This window comes from Ciona intestinalis, chromosome 1 (assembly GCF_000224145.3).
Source record: "Ciona intestinalis chromosome 1, KH, whole genome shotgun sequence".
In the NCBI taxonomy this organism is placed as follows: domain Eukaryota; kingdom Metazoa; phylum Chordata; class Ascidiacea; order Phlebobranchia; family Cionidae; genus Ciona; species Ciona intestinalis.
The window spans coordinates 3,754,636-3,771,848 of NC_020166.2; the positions used below are offsets into that span (position 1 = coordinate 3,754,636).

At 33.2% G+C, this 17,213-nt stretch overlaps 4 protein-coding genes across 5 annotated transcripts; all 4 read right to left on the reverse strand.

The window, feature by feature from the left end:
- Positions 1-1,237: 1,237 nt before the first annotated feature.
- LOC100175947 (uncharacterized protein C1orf50 homolog) lies at positions 1,238-4,943 on the reverse strand. Its single transcript, XM_002126224.5, has 5 exons — positions 4,818-4,943; positions 4,042-4,163; positions 2,948-3,025; positions 2,423-2,563; positions 1,238-1,976 (listed from the first exon to the last, which is right to left on the reverse strand). The coding sequence occupies exons 1-5, from the start codon at positions 4,825-4,827 to the stop codon at positions 1,812-1,814; spliced, it is 516 nt and encodes a 171-aa protein (XP_002126260.1). The 5' UTR covers positions 4,828-4,943; the 3' UTR covers positions 1,238-1,811.
- A 428-nt stretch (positions 4,944-5,371) lies between these two features.
- LOC100186144 (hydroxyacid-oxoacid transhydrogenase, mitochondrial) lies at positions 5,372-9,581 on the reverse strand. Of its 2 annotated transcripts, XM_002126430.5 has the most exons (12): positions 9,438-9,581; positions 8,982-9,016; positions 8,896-8,924; positions 8,483-8,587; positions 8,296-8,399; positions 8,046-8,242; positions 7,802-7,985; positions 7,558-7,659; positions 6,629-6,778; positions 6,240-6,318; positions 6,000-6,179; positions 5,372-5,729 (listed from the first exon to the last, which is right to left on the reverse strand). In XM_002126430.5, exons 1-12 carry the CDS (start codon positions 9,509-9,511, stop codon positions 5,571-5,573), a joined length of 1,398 nt encoding a protein of 465 aa, XP_002126466.1. In that variant the 5' UTR covers positions 9,512-9,581; the 3' UTR covers positions 5,372-5,570. The 2 variants fall into 2 exon arrangements, with proteins under 2 accessions (XP_002126466.1, XP_018668251.1); XM_018812706.2 differs by lacking the exon at positions 8,896-8,924 and having other exon boundaries at positions 9,438-9,574.
- Positions 9,582-9,615: 34 nt separating this feature from the next.
- LOC100183782 lies at positions 9,616-12,061 on the reverse strand. Its single transcript, XM_002126550.4, has one exon. The coding sequence runs from the start codon at positions 11,102-11,104 to the stop codon at positions 9,773-9,775; it is 1,332 nt and encodes a 443-aa protein (XP_002126586.1). The 5' UTR covers positions 11,105-12,061; the 3' UTR covers positions 9,616-9,772.
- Positions 12,062-12,880: 819 nt separating this feature from the next.
- LOC100181414 (proteasome subunit beta type-6-like) lies at positions 12,881-15,621 on the reverse strand. Its single transcript, XM_002126605.4, has 6 exons — positions 15,455-15,621; positions 14,898-14,965; positions 14,342-14,473; positions 13,893-14,022; positions 13,558-13,702; positions 12,881-13,232 (listed from the first exon to the last, which is right to left on the reverse strand). The coding sequence occupies exons 1-6, from the start codon at positions 15,503-15,505 to the stop codon at positions 13,105-13,107; spliced, it is 654 nt and encodes a 217-aa protein (XP_002126641.1). The 5' UTR covers positions 15,506-15,621; the 3' UTR covers positions 12,881-13,104.
- Positions 15,622-17,213: the final 1,592 nt, after the last annotated feature.

Below are 17,213 nucleotides of genomic sequence, written 5' to 3' on the forward strand. Positions count from 1 at the left end.
ATCTTTTCTTGTAACCCTGGCGCTTCATAATGATTTAATTGTCTACGATCACGAATTATCCAATTTCTCGTCTAAGCTGCTTGCCGGTGTCAAAATAACAGATAAATATTAAATTAATTTATTGCGCAATCGGTCACATATATTAAATGCAGTCGTATTCTAGTTGATTTTAAGTCACGGAATTTTGATTTAAATCAACTACAAACGATCGTTACTTTGACGCGCGCCGTTATTCGTTTTTAGAGCTACGTAAACGAAAATGTGTATAAACTTTCTGAGGGGGGTGTTCAAACACCAATCAGCCCCCTATAGATCTGCCACTGATGTGACGTATTCTGACGTCAGAATGATTAAGTTTCTCGCGACAATTTGGACATCTAAAGTTGCGTTCGGCGACACCTGGCAACGAATCACAGCACTGTTTATGAGTTAATGATAGCAGCGAAAAGCTTTTAACCCATTAGCTCTGGGTTAGAGAAAGGCGTGGTAACGACTTTGCCGGCGCTGGACTGACTACTGTATAACTTTTTGGCAGTAATCGTAGAATTACAGAAAAAAAAACTCTGAACTTTAGCAGCAATGTTGTTTTCATTATACACAAAACATTTCAAACTAAAGATGACATCTTTATGAATTACATATCCTAAAATGTCTCACCATTTCTGGTCATAAGATACTGTTTATCTTGAGGTAGATAAGCTTTTGTTTTTGTTTTATCTCCAGCCAACCACTGCCATGTTGGACAGTGGTGAACCAAAAAATCACCAGCAATTACAAATTCTTCTGGTGTGAGGACACCAGTTTCTTTGAACTTTGACTCCTAAAATAAATAACTAGTTTAGATATATTTTTTATTATATACCACACAAGCAAAAAGCAATCAAGCCAACCAACTACACTAACACTATATGGCAATTTGGTGTCAATATGAAAATTTAAATATGACTTATTATTAGCTGCGATGTGATAAATATTATTATTAGCTGCGATGTGATAAACATAACATAAGGCAACAAAACAGTAAAAAGATTGAAACATACTTTTAATAAAACATGTAAAAAAATGGAGTGAGCAAAAAATTGGTTAACATGCAACTAGAGCAAAATTGGATTACAGTAAAGAGGAATAAAGCTATTTTTACCTTTAGAACAGGTGTGAGCAACTCCGCAACTCCCAATGCACTGCTTTTAACAGAGTTAAATACGTTTTGCATGTTTAATTAATTATTTCCTAAACATCTAAATAACAAAACAAGGTTTTAATAACTTGAGTGAAAACGGGCTACGTTATGTTTCTAATATTGCATAGTACGATTTGTAATAAAACAAGTGTTGATAAATACGAGTTAACGAATTAAACTCTACTGGAATATTGCAAAACAATTTTTAGATTCCTAATCTCCGCAAACAAAACATAAAATACTTCTAGGCGTAAAAGTTAAATTATCCAATATGGCTAATGAGTTAAATAACGTAGTATACTTAATATAACAGCTCATATATACATTCGCTGCAAAACCCGAATTCTATACACCGTTCTAATACCAACAGTTTTATAACAAAAAATTATACACACAAAATTGATAGACACAAAACATGGAATATATAATTATTAAATTATAAAATTGGAGACTTTTTCACAGATCCATTACACTAAATAAATAAAATTTCCTAAATCTGCAACAATAACAACACAGAATCCCGTTTTGCTAAATAATTTTATCAAAATGTGCAGTTTAATAAATGTTGCACGGCATCAGTATATATAATTTCCACAGAAAATTAAAATCACCATAAACTAATACAAATGTTTTAATTATCATAAGTCAATGAAGGTTGAAATTGTTGGTTTATAAGTTTCAATATTAAAATATTATCTTCTTCTCGTTTTTCTATGTCTTCATATAATGTCCATGTAAAATCATATTCAAGTTTATAGCAAGCTAAAAACTCATGCGGGCAACTTGCTCCCCACTCCTATGAAGAATAAGTGACTGTATTAATATTATGATTTCAATAACACTAATGTTTTGCATTCACCAAAATTTACAGACTCTCAAATTCTATGTCATGTAGTATTGCTCTTTGTATAGCTTTTTATTCTATTTTCTCGTTCCATTTGGTAGTAAACAAAGAACATTTAAAGAATTATAAAACTGCATCTTCACGACTCCCATAGATCGTTGGTAATTGTTAACAACATGATCAGGATATTTGGATATTATGTGCTAAAGATATCCCATCTTACCAAATAGTACTATTATATATGTTTTGATTCAACAACACTAATGTTTTGTAATTTTATATGTGTGATGTTTTGTAACATAACATATCTAAATAGTAGATTGCGTTCAAAACTGATTTACTACAATATATACAACGAGCAATAAGCATCGTCGCTACAAAATGAACAAAATTGATACCTCATTTGAAAGCATTGAAAAATAGGTCTGGCCTGATGGTCTACGGTAAAGATAATATAATTTGCCGGGTATTTTTTTGAAGTTACAAGCAGCATGATGAAGCTCCGCATCTCTTTTGGTTTCTTCAAGAACTTTTTTTGCCTGACAATTAAAAAGTAATACATTTTGGATGTTTATGACATTTGTTTTTCATTGTCACCCACTCAACACTAACCAACCAAGCCCCTGCCCTAACCTATACAACATATGACGTTACAGAAGGATTATTCACTAGTAGGGTACAATATTTCCCAACACCTGATATTTTACAATTTGATTATTTACTGTGTAATTTATCCAAGAATAAACAGTACTTAAACAAACATTATATAGGCTTATATATATATATATATATATATTAATATAATTTTTTTTCTTACATCTGATTGCTTTACAAGGCGAATTTTTTTATGCCTGAATTTGCATAGCGTCATAAATTGCCATAGGCTATTTTTTGGAACAGTCACACAGATTACAAGTTTCTACCTGTTCTTGCAAGCTTCGCATTTGATCTAATATTGTTCTTAACTTGCTACTAGCTGCAGCTTGAATGGATGAGTCACACTATATTTGGAATAGAAAAATAGTCAGATTATTGAATACTATATCAACAAAAAAATATAAAATATATATATATATATGCGTTTGACAATCAAGTTTCCTCAACGTCATAACAACTGATAGATTAAATATATGAGCTTTGTTTCCTATTAACTGTTATGTTTCATCCAGGCACTGTTATGTTTAACCCAGCATTGCACAATGCATATTATGCAAGTTTAAATCAGCTTGTCAAAGAGCATTGATTTGTAACCAACAACTATGTCCTTTAAATGCACAACAATCGCTATTTTGATGTAAAAAATAGCTACTATGGCATAAAAATTCTGCTTTGAGTTAAAAACGTAATTTCATATTTTTATATCACTATTCAGTATTGCCTTTAGCAGAACTAATGCTTTCACTCGGTAAGTTAACAATCTAAACCACAGAGTTTTACTGCATTGTTATTTGAAGCAAAATAAATAAATTACTATTGCGTTTGTTAGATACAATAAGTTTTGGAATTTTAAAAGAAAAGTGAGAATTATAGAGGATTTCTACTTTTCTAGTAGACCGAGTCTAAACCTATCCTACAAATGGTGGGGTCTTAGCTTTACAAACATTTTTAAGCGTAAAGTTCGTTTTGATATAGTAGACAGTGATACACTAGTTAATTGCATCATAATAGGAATAGCGATAATTAAGCTGTTTAACCACATTACTGCGTGATGTTAATTCGAGCATGATTTTTTTTATGTATGGCTGATAATTTGGAAAACATTAGTGACCACTGGGTTGAAGCAAGTTTCTTGCCCAAAAACACACACACCTGAAATGATAGCAGTGACGAGCCTTGAACCTATTACCTCTGGGTTAAAGGCAAGCGCGCTAACCAGCTGTTCCACCACACCGGTTTCACACACAAGTCTGTATAAATACAGCTTAAAATGCTGCTGCCTGCCCCCAAAATAGAATCATGTGGGCACCTATGAATGTAGCAGCTTAACTACATCATTGTACTAAGGAGTTAAACCCACTTGTTGTATTTGTTGAGCCAGGTCTATCAGATCTTCTTTGTTTCTTGGCTTAGTACCTTCAACAAGATGTGCCTGGCCACTAAAGTTTCCACACTTCACGTTGGTCACTGCTACTGTTTTGTCTGAAAGAATAAACACCAGAGTTATTCACTTATACACAATATATATATAAATGATTAAATGGTCCCGTGTGTTTCTACAGACACCTAAACAAATCATTTGAAATGAATGAATGTAACTTGCTTTATCCTGGTGTGGCCGTAAAACAAGTCATTATAGAACATGGGTGTTCATAGTTCATACACCTCGTGCCAGTTTACAAGTTTTTAGTGCCGGGGCCCAATTGCTAGTTATAATCTTTTTTTTTGCACAGTTTTGTGTTTTTTTTATGCAAGTATAATAACATCTATTTTATCTCGTAATAATAAACTATTCTTTGTTTAATTCCTGACAGCTTGTGTGAAAAATACGGTTACACCACCCCTTTTTAAATGTAATTTTCGACTGTAGAATTTTTTAAAATTATACAGTGAGTATCAGTAAGACCTTAAGGGCATTTTGAAATCAAAACGTTTATTGGTCATCAGGTGAAGAATCATAAATAACTTCTAGTGGTTTCTGCAGGTACGTTGTTAGCCATAAACATAAAATAATTAAAAAAAAAAGGTCACCCACAGCATGAGGTAACTCATAAGCTGGGATGAATTGCACTAGGCAGAAAAACAACCATCGTAACCCCCCACGTCCACGGCATTCATTTATTCAACAATGCTTACCTGTTGACATTTTTGAAGCAGTTGTAACTAAAACTACAGAATTCAGTTGTAAACTTACCTACACGTATGATTAACTATCTGTGCATAGTTATAGTTAGGTAATTACATTTATAATAACTGACCAAAATCATACTGTACCGACTTGCGCAATGCTACCAACACACAACACCAGCATCGCGTCCCATTTTAATGAAATTCTATTATGTCAAACAGGTATCCCGTGACGTCATAAATAAACGCGGCACGCGATTTTTTACAAAATAAACAATTTATTTTAATGTTAAAAACCAAATTTGTTTAATACCACACGCCTGTCACTGAGAAGTAACGTACATGATATAGCCTGCTGTAAAACGTATAACAGAGAAAGTTTCCTTCCTTCTTAGCAATTCGAAACAGTCGCGTATTTCCACGTAAGTCTAAACACAAATACGTATTCCTTCCTTTCGCCCGTGCACATCCAGTGTGACCTTGTTAGGTAAGGACCTAACAGTTCTAACTAAGCTAACCGTAACCTTACACAGAGTATCTTATACTTATCATAAACAAAACCGTTCCATGTTAATATATTATTGTAATTGTGTGCATAGAGTGAAGCTATAATTGCAAAAGCGCAATAAAATGATTATGGTGTTGTTACACTAAAACAAAAACGGGTAATTAAAATATTTAAAAGCAGATTGCATATGACATGATGTCCAACACTAGATCCTATTGGCACTGATTAGGTTAGGATAACAAGTTTAAAAATGATTAATAAATTGTTAGCGACTCTTCCAACATATGCGTAATACTATCTTTGTCCACTTTTCTTGGAGATAACTTTGTGACTCTTTCTTGGGGAAGTGTGCCGGCAACAAGTGCGGGAATATCATCGCTGGTGTATCCAAGCTCAGAAATACCGTTTGGAATCTAAAAAAGTTTGGGCGTTGTTAATCCAGTACATCTTAACCCTAGCCAACAACGCAAAAGTAGGTCGCCAGTTTATGGAATTGGGTTGTGTCAATTTTATACTCTGAGTGTTTGGGATATGTCATAAAAAGGTTGATCGAACTACGTCGGCCATTATAAATCTATGTAATAAAATAAAAGAATGATCAGACTGCCACAAAATGCTTATGATTTGATTTTATAATAACGGATAGTATTTTGTAGTTAGCACTCCTGTATAGTTCATTTTACCTGCAATTCACTCATGTATTTTAATAGAACATCTGATAACACGGCACCAGCATCCGATTTTTTAACATTCGTGATATCTGCTCCAAGAATCCCTGCAGCTTCAATGTGACGCTCAGGACAAGCAGGTGCTATAAATCTAAACACTGCAGGTGCCGTTATAACGACAGAGAGCCCATGTGGCTGAAAAAAACAAATTGCATAACTTTATACATGTAAAAATATTAAAAGATAGTTGCTTACAATTAGAGGGTGGTCTGGTGTATAATCTGGTGACTTGTATTCTTTAACCAAACCAGAGATTGGGTAAGACATACCATGGCTGTAAAATATTAAAAAAACAAGTTAGAGATGCACTTAGTTTAGGTATGTCAGTTCACTGAATCACAAAAATATCATTGTCATAACTAAAATAGATATTTGGTAAGCAGTAGCAGTTTGATGCGAAAGTTTGCTTTATGCGAACAAATTTTATTTTAGCAGTGATCAAACAGTGAACGAACTTCAATGTTTGCATATTATGTTTTAATACTAAAATGCTAATTAATATGTTTACAATAAATGAAATATCTATTTAGATTGTTGCTAATTTTAATATCTGGTAAATCCTGATGAATCAAAAAACACCTTACCACAAATGAACTCCTGCATTACCAAAGCCAATCCCAGCAAAGGCACTTGCCAAATGCATTTCAGATCGGGCTTCCAAATCTTCACTATTGTTGACAGCTCGTACAAAATAGTCTTTGCAAATTGACAACGCATGCTTTGACCATATATCACTGTAGGATAAATGTTTTAAATAAAGAATCCTAATTTCTGCATTTCATTACACAACTACACACATCATTATTTTAAACTCTAAACAATCATATAAAATTAACCTTGCATGGTGGGTCAACTAAAACGGTCCCTTTAATGTGTCCGCAATGTCCACTATGTCTGCTATGTCCACAATATTCGCTATATCCACTATGTAGTAAATGTGGACATGATAGTAAACATTGTGGACATGCATTAATTAAAGGGCCCCACTGAAAAAGTGAAAACAAGGCCAAAGGTTTCCTATTTCATACATCTTGTGCCTGCTGACTTGTTAACTATATGTAAAATAAGTTACCATATTTGTAACTTTGTGTTTTTATCTTAAGTATAGCTAACCTATTGGATACCGCCTTTGTGACCACTGATTTAAACGAATGATCGTTATGTCTTACCAAAGAACATATAATAATCACAGTGACTGTCACACTTTTATAATCTTTAGGTACGTAAAACACCCATGGTCTGATAAAATTATCTTGTAATATAAAATTAACGCATGTGCGACTCTTAACACAGTAGTTATTCTGTCCTAACACTTTGCCAACGCCTGTTTTTACGAGTTGGGGACTAGTAACTAGCATGGAAGGGAGAATGAGGGAGCAGGAGCAGGAGGAGACTCAAGGCACAAAAAGAGAGCTTTAAAACGTAACAGGACTATAAAGCAAACAAAGACTTACAGTAAGTAAATAGAATTTCTATGCAATAAAATAATTTCTATGTTCCCTATAATATTTACCTTATTGGATTGCTGCCTTGATAAGCTGGACGTAACTGAGGATCAAGAGGCCTTGGAAATCGCTTGTTAAAAGCAATGGCAGTAAATGATTCCAGTGCATGACTGTAACCACAATGATATACGAATTATACATTTGTATCATCTACTACAAAAAATAATTAAAAAGAAACCAAATCACAACAAAATTATGTAGCCTACGTAAAAAATTACATTTAAAAAAGTATTAGTTTAGTAGGTTGCTTACCAAAGAACATCAAATCCAGTATAACAGGTTACACGGTTCGGTAAATGCAAGAGAGTTAATGGATCAACAACACCAAGTGTCGGTTTCAGAGCACGGTTTGCGATCCCTGTCTTAGCTTTCAAGGGCAAGTAATCGAATATTGTCACACCAGTTGTCTCACTACCAGTACCAGCTGTTGTTGTAACTATACAGATAAATAACAGCTTGTAAAATATTAACTTAGCATATTTTAACAGTTTATTACCAGCAATAAGAGGTTTTAGAGCGCTTGTTACAGGTTTTCCTTTTCCAATAGGAGCATTCACAAAATCTAAAAATTCTGCATCAGGATTACATGCATACAAGTTAGCAGCTTTGCATGTGTCTATAACAGAACCACCCCCAACTGCAAGGTATGCATCAAAGTTCCCGCGTTTAGCAAAGGTAATGGCATCTGCAAAACTATGAAACATTGTCTTAGTGTAATTACAATGATTGGTGTGTTCACCAAGTACCTTTCATCAGTAGGTTCAACTCGAGTGTTTGAATAAACTTCAAAGTTAATATTCTCCCTCATTAAGGATTCCCTGACCACTTGAACGGGAGCTAACTGTTCCAACTGTTGAAAATACAGTAATAAACCATAATGTAAGTAATGGTCATCACTCATCATAGCAACATAATTTAATGCATACCACTTACATTTTTATCAGTAACCAGCATAACCTTCTTTGCTTTCATATTTGCTAAATCCTTTCCAACTTCTCTTGACACTCCGGGTCCGTACCTTATATTAGAGCATGCCATCTGTAAAATATTTTTAGAGTTAGCATGCTATACATAACCTCATATAAAGTATAACTTGGTAAGCAACTTAAACAGAAAAATCTAAGGCTCATAGTTCAATAAACACAAAACTAATTTTACTACAACATAATTAAAATCGAAATTTTTGCTAAAAAATCAGGTACAAATATATTAACATTTATAAAAGTTTTTTTATTAGTGAAACAAGGTGCCAAGGGTGTTGATTTTCTTTAAATTAAGGACAGGGACCAACATAAAATGAGAAAAAACGGCAAGAAATTTATTTACTGATTATAATAAAAAAGTACCTCAACAGCATATTCACAATCTTCTGGACCTACACATAGATAAAAATATTAAAGACAACCAACATTATAGATAAAATTCTACATACCTGTTGACAACATGCAATGCTGCACAGCAGTAATGCTGAAATTAATAAGAGTGTTTTAAACAAATGTATTTATTTAAAAATAACTATATATATATATAATGTCAGGCGCTGTGGCTAAGTGCACCTGCCTCTAACTCCAGAGGTAATGAGTTTAATGCTCGTTGTTGCTACCATTGTGGACGTGTGTGTATGAGTTATAACGACTGACGTTTTTTAGCCCCGTGAAAATAAGGCAAGTTACATTCAATTATCAATATATTTATGTTTATTTAATTTGAAGTACTAAAATATTTAACACAACACGATATTATTTATCGAAAATGATTAACAAAGATCAATTCCATTAAAAAAAGATTAAAAACTATTCAAAGTGTTGCAATATGCAATGTATTGTAATTGCCAATTAAATTATTATTAATAACATATTAGAATGTGTGTGGACGCTAAAATACTTACCCTGGTTTGGAAAAAGACCGGAGCGCAGAAAAAGATGACTTGGTAATCATATTTCCCCATTTTACCAGTAACATATTGTTTGTTTCGGTACGCTCTACAAAAATTAAATGTCTCAATGTTAAGTAACTAACCCACCCCTACTTAACATCCACAGTGATAAAAGTAAAATATATATTAGTTCAATAACAATGTGTATTTATTAAAACATATCGTAGAGCTTAAAGAATATTATATCAATATGAAACAGGTAGCAACATTAGCAAAACAAGGAACATACCAGTAAACATGACGCAAAAAAATGGTTAAACAAAATTAGTCAATGTCATCAAACTGTTTTACCACTCTGTTTGTGTTTCAATAGTAAATAATTGTGAAAAAATATCATCCTCTTTGCTAATATCTGCAGGTGTTTGTGTGCATGTGCTGGTTGCACTGCTCATTTGATTTGACCACAAAAAGAAAGAATCAGTTTGTGTTTCAATGTCGTTTAACAGATCATCTAAACTGCCAAGATCCTCACTGTTGGTTCCACACTCAGTACTAGACTTTACGCCAGTTTGAGTTTGAGCTGTGCATTGAAGGCGAAAAAGATCGGAATCAGTTTGCGTCTCAATATGAACTGATAAATTGGGATCAATCAATTCCTTGTGTGTTGTAATGATATCAACCATATTTGCATTAATACAATCAGGCTGTGTGTATAAATTTGCATTCTGATCAGTACTGAATAAATCTAGCGTATCCTCTGTCTGGCAGGTGTTCTCTGATCGCAACGAAAAACCATCCACCTCATTCACAAATTCAAGCGTCTGGGTTGCCATATGTTCCAATAGATTTTGTTTTTCTTGTCCATCATTGAGCAACATACCTGAACAATCAGTTTGACTTGAAAAATCTTTTACATTCCATGCATTTATTTGATCCGTATTAGACCCAACTGACTGCAACAGTTCCGCTTTTGTTGCGGTAAAACCATGTACAGCAGCAGGTTTGCTTTTCACAGAAATTTCATTTGGAAATATTACATTTTTAATAGAAGTAAAATTGTTTTTGTTTTCTTTGGGAGGTTGTATACACACTAATTTTAATTTTCTTTGGCAGGTCTTGGGTAAAATATATTTTGGATTTGGTTTTGGTTTATAGTTTACATCAGTCTTCTTTACCTTTTTCTTCTTGTTTGATTCAAAAAGCAGCCTTAAATCATGTGGCAAAACATGATTTTGTCTTTGAATATGAGCAAGAAGACCTCTTTTGCTTGTATAAGCTATGTTACATGAACAGATGTACTTGACACCACAGTCTTTCTCGTGTGTATGAGCTGAGTATTTACTTTTAAATTCCTTATGGCACTTGGAGCAATAGTTTCTATTTTCAGTATGGACGACTCGTAAGTGTTGTCTGAGGGCTATTAAAGATAGAAACGGCGAAAGACTGTTTTTCAAACTATGGGGACATGCTGTAAACAGACAATAATATTCAATGGGCCTGTTTGTCAACTGTTCATTTTCATCCAAATGTGCGGTTAGTTCATGCACTTGTAAAGCAACTTTACTTTTAAAGGATTTCTTGCATAATTTCTGTGAGCATGAATGCTTAATTTTGCCTTGCTTAAGTTCATCCAATGTTGGAGTTAACTTTATACATTTTGTGTCATTTTCTTTAGACATTAGTTTTAAAATTCTGAATTGAACATGTATAAGTAAAACATAGCACAAACTACATTATTAAGCAGTCCATACATAGGAATAAGCGCCAGCAGTTAACACCTTATTTATACCTGATTATTGTAGATGAACTTAAAAAAGTACTGTTTTTGGTAAAAATGGCAAGTGCTAATGCTATTTAAAGGGTTTTGATGTAACCAGTAATTGTAATTTATGAATATGGGTTATGCTTTGATTGGAAACAAGAAACAGGCAACTAAAAATATAACTGATTTAACATTTGGTTGCAACATAGGGGTCATAACAAATCTTTTCAGTTTGCGATAAAGTAAAGGTAAAAGGTCTGTGATGTTTGCAATGAATGCTTACTATATATGCATCAATGCAACAAGCACCTAAATAAGACCTCAGCGATCCGAGGTATGATTGCCATTGCCCATTGTTACATTACAAACCCCATGTTTAGTTTTGAAAGTAACTAAACTAATACGGCAAAAATGGGACAATAGGCAATAATGACAAAACAACAGACACTAATCTAATGGGTCACCCAAATTATCAACCATGCATCAAAAAATATATAAAAATTCCCCACAAAGTAACATTCATTCATTCAATACAGTATAATACACATCAAAGTAAAATGCACAAGCTAACCATGGTAATACTGCAGCTGGTGACCAGTTAAAATTTTAACTACTTTAGCCGATTTTTCTTTCAAATTCAATTATGTGCAAAGGTTAAAACTGGGTGGTGAACGGTGATGGTAAAATTAATTATTAATTTTAAATTAAAAGTTACTTGTATTGAAACATATTTTCGGTCAAAGCGCTGTTCATATAAACACCCAATTCCACCAAATACGCAGAACGACAGCAGTATCGCTGAAGAACAGACCAACAGACACAATACTGGTACCCTTTTTGCATGGTCACTTTTATGCGCGTAAGTACTCGCACGCAAAAACAAAGTTAACACGCATAACGTCATAAGCGTGTCATCTGCTGTAGGAGGTTGATTGTTACTCGCATTATGCGAGTAAAGAAAAGTATGGTGAAAGAACAGTTTCACTTTTAAGAGCCTAATCTTTTTCGGGTATTATTTTTACAGTTTTTAGCTGGTAATAGCCCCATAAAGCATCAAAACCTATTTTTTTAAACTAGATTTAACAACATCGCGCTAAAACAAGCTAACTCAATGTTGATACGCGCAATGACCATGCAAAATAACGCGGTAAGCGAGTTATCATATGACGAGTTAATGCGAATCGCTATCATGCAAAAAGGGTATAGGTGTTTTTACGAGTACTCTCGCTGTTTCCTCACAAGCCTTTCTCTTGTCGATTGAAACATGAAACGCAAAACCCTGTCGCGCATTTGGTGCAAGATTGAGCCATTACACACGTGCGTTGTGCAAACAAGTGATGCAACAAACCGATTTTTTTTCAGTTTTTTAGATTGTGCGTATATTAATTAGGTACCCGGAATAATTCACAGAACTTATTCGCCTAATAGCCCTAAGCGCAAACTGCAAGAAGTGGCAATTTTAATTTAACGTGTGTTTACATTACATTTTAAAGTTATTTTAATACAGTGAGACTAAATTATATTACCGCGAAAACTTAAAAACACATACTTGATCATCTTATAAATTTTAGGCTAATTCTCATTTTTTTTCTGTAAACCAGTTAACTTAATGACGAATTAACAAATAAAACAAACTTTTGATTCGTCTAAATCTTTAGCATAAGTAAGCTTTATTTGCTTTAAATTCTGGGTATGGCTCAAAACACAAATTTTGTATTTAGGAACTTTAATTTTACCCAGCAAAAATGTATTACCAGCTTCTTGTAATAGGTGCCAGCATAAACAGCAATAGGATCATAAACAAAGTCTTTCTGTAAACAGCACACAAACATAGAAACTTCTCAATGTGTGACAAGCAGCGTCATGAATTTTAAGTTTTTGTAATTTGTGCTACTGAAAATTGTTGGTGGTGCTATATCATCCTTCATAAAATCTTGGTAAATCGTTTCCAAGGATAACTTTTCTTTCAACTCCTTCTTTGGTGATGACAGCCAACCTGACAACTCCTCCACTTGAACCATCACGATTAATTGCAAGCGATAAAGCTGTGTAAGACAAAAGTTATATTCACATAGCTTCATTTAAAACTACACTTTCACAGTAAACTCAATATTACAATTATGTATTACTTTCAAATCACATACCACATTAAAAAATGTAATAACATATAAATCTACACCATATTTAGTAGTAGTAGTAGTAGGTCTATGACAGTATATATATTTACAAAAGTTTTTTAATGCACATTTACGAAAAGTGTGTAGGGTAGTTATTGATATGGTACCGGCATCGAAGGACAGGATTTAAAAAAACAAACTTCATTTAGTCCTATTATAAACCTATTACATAATATATAATAAATTAAGGCACCATTTGTGCAGAATTGAATGCATTCATCTTTTGTCATGTTTTCCTTGAATGTTGCATCCACATGACCATATATGTACGTACTACCGGAGCCACCAATAGAAAACTGCTGTCGTATTAACATTCCCCCCAGCGGTATTGTGTATACCTTTAAATGAATATTTTAATAATTAAAATATTTTTTAGACATTTTTACTATATTAGACAACTAAATCAAATTCCTTTCCCATTGTGCTAAACAAAGAAAATGATTGCACAAAAATATTACTATAAGTACTAAAAAGATTATTTTTAACTGTAACCATAACCATAAGTGCTAAATAAAATATAATTTTTACTTGTCCTCCTTGCTTTGGGTCCCACCCTGCCACAATTATTCCAGCTGTGAGATTATCACGATAATCATAACAATACTGACGGAAAATTTCTGCAGCTTTTTTTACTGATGGTAAACCCCCCATAACAATTCTGTAGAAAAAATAAATGTAACTTTATGTTTGAAGTATGATTACAAGTGGATCATTTGATGTTTAGTAAAAATAACATTGTTGGATTGAACAGGTGACACAATAATTTTAGTAAAAATGAAAGAATATACATTAAATAATAATAGTAATACCATTTACTTTCGATGCTATTTTAAGCTACAATAACATAACATATTCTTTTTTTGATGCAACAAATGTCTAACAATGACGAATGTCGAATTTAATTAAAATAAAGATGAGCTGGAAATTAACAGTTATAACATGCTAAGAAAAAATTGCTAAGGAACAATAAAACCCACCCATCTAGTTCCACATTTGCAGCAACAGCATCTGCAATTGCCTGTGTATCAGCAGCTGAACCAGATCGACAACAAAATATGCGATCGTGTATTGGTGTCAGTTTGTCAGTTACTCGGTTCGCAATGTATGCTCTGAAAAAATATGGTTACTGTAAAACCTTGTAAAGGTGCCTGTACACAGTATCCGGAATTCATCCGTTTTGTCCGGATTTTGCTGCCGCATGGGAACTCGCTAATGGGTTTGCATAGGACTTCGCATGCCAGATACTGTGTACAGCCACCTTAAAAAAGGTAACTAATTTATCCCCGCCGACCTTGTGAGCTAGGTTGGTCCTTATAACACAGGTTTTCTGTTTCATACACCTTGATGACCTCTGGGTTATAGCAAATGCCTGTTAAGTGTCTTGGTAAAAGACACATACTCCCGCAACAGTAGCAGTGACAAGCCATAAACCTGATTTTACTTGGGTCCATCATTAATGACATATTCCCAAATTAACAGATATCAATGATATGATTTGAGTAGAAAAATAAACATGAGTCATCAAATTCATACCCGGATGTAGTTCTTGAATCAGCACCAATCACCACTCCCCCATCAAACTCTACTGCCATAATTGAAGTCTGGAAAAAAACAATATTTTTATTTTTCAAACCTTTATGCAAGAAATATTTTTAAAAATTGTTTCAAACTTTTTGCACAAGTGAAGAATCCTTCGGCTCATATTATGCTGGTGGAAAGTGTTAGAGCCTGGTAGCTAGGGGTTATTTTAGGAATCAGTGGTAGAGTTTGTAAATAAAATCACTTGTGCACCTACCATACTTTGCGGACTGGTTAATAGTGATTTAAGTTTAATGCTTATATGAGTTAGTATAGTTACATTTAGCGGTCAGATATTGTAGGGGAGGATTTTTGAAGCTAGTGAAGAATCTTCCCCCCACCTTATTTGCTAACCACTAACCCCTAACCCCTTAACCATCAACACCTATCCCCCTAACCTAAGGGTTAGGGGTTAGTGGTTAGCAAATAAGGTGGGGGGGGGGAGATTCTTCACTAGCACCGGATTTTTAACCAGCACCCAGCAAATATATATTTAGTAAAGGTTAACTTACACCAGTGCTAACTTCATCATCAGCCAAACCGTAGTTTCCATAGTTATCCATTAAACAGCAATGTCAAAGTACAGTGTAGAATCCAAAACAAATTCTAAAGCTGTAAGTTGCCAATAATGAAATAACAGAATACAGTTTTATTGAACAGTCATATTATAAATAATTAACGAAAACGTATAAACCAAAGAGAACTACATACATACACACATATTACATACATACATACATGACTTGCATGTTACGGTTGGTTACGAGACAACATCATTCTGGCAAAAATATAGTAGAACTAGAATACTAGTTTTCTATGGAAATATGTCAGAAGTTGATTTTTTGTCTTTTTGGAAAAAAGCTATCATTGTTTATTATCTCTGATAATTACAGTTATAAGTATTGAAGCAAATAATTCGTATTTGTAAGTTTTTCCTATTTATGGTACATGTCATTCGCAATTTCGCGGTGCTTCAAAACAGAGCCATACAAATACTACGACTCTGCTTCAAAAAGGCAATACTTGAAAAGGGAACAAGAGAGCTGAGATTTTTAAGACTTGGCTCGGATTGTTATATAAGGATTGATACAGTAAAGAAAAGAGTTGTTTTGCACACTTAAACAGTTTCTTTGGTATAGGTATTTATGTTTGAAATAGCACTATTGAAATAAAAACACAGTTTGACAATTAAAACTTACAAAACTACAAGCTCTCTGCCTATTTTTGTCTATCATTAAATTAGTACCCACAAAAAGTGATTTAAAAACGTATTCCATTTTACCCTGAAACTCATTTTACCCCACCCTACTGTAGCTGTGTGGGTGATTACTTCGATTTTGTTCAACTTATTAGGCGACGATGGTTTGATCTTAAGACTTTTTGCCTAAACTGGCCAACTTCATAATCTCATAAAAACGTTTGTTTTTGAAAATTTAACTAAGTTTTCTTTTCCTAAATAAATATGTAATGCTGCTGAGCCAATACAACATTTAATAAGTTAAAAAATAAAAGAATGCTCATTTTGAATGCTTGCTAATTTATATTGAAAATGTTAAAATTTTGTGGTTCATAAGTTTAAATTGTCAATCCAGTATTGTAGTATATTAAAATGGGCTAAAATATTTCATACAGTTTTTTTTTTCAAATAAAATTAGTTTTGTGAAAAAAATGAGATATGTACACCAAGGTGATCCTAGAATACAGATATTATAGCGGCCATTTTCGATACCTTCTACTGGTGCCACCAACCTAAAATTTGGACACTGTACTAATTAGACCCCAGCGGTACCGATTCTGAAATCAAAAATTTAAAATTCAAAAAAATATTAATTATGAATATTAATATTCGTCATAAAAACATATTTATAGAATTTTCGCACGAACCAGCTTTGAATATGTTGTAGCGCTACGTAATAGCTACAAAATGAAACTTTTTTTTCTTAAAAAAAATGGGGGCTTGGGTATGAAATATTAAAAAGTATGACCATAACTTGAATCATATAAATATCAAATTTTCAATTTTTTTTGCAAAAATATAACTTACGCATACATCTATGTTGGTCACTAACATATCATTCCCATTAAAAAAATAATTAATTTTAATTTTTTTTAATTATGAATATTAATATTCGTCATAAAAACATATTTATAGAATTTTCGCACGCACCAGCTTGGAAAATGTTATAGCGCTACGTAATAGCTACCAAACGAAACATTAATTTTTTCAAACAAATGGGGGCTTGGGTTCAGAATGAAGACAAGTATGAGTCA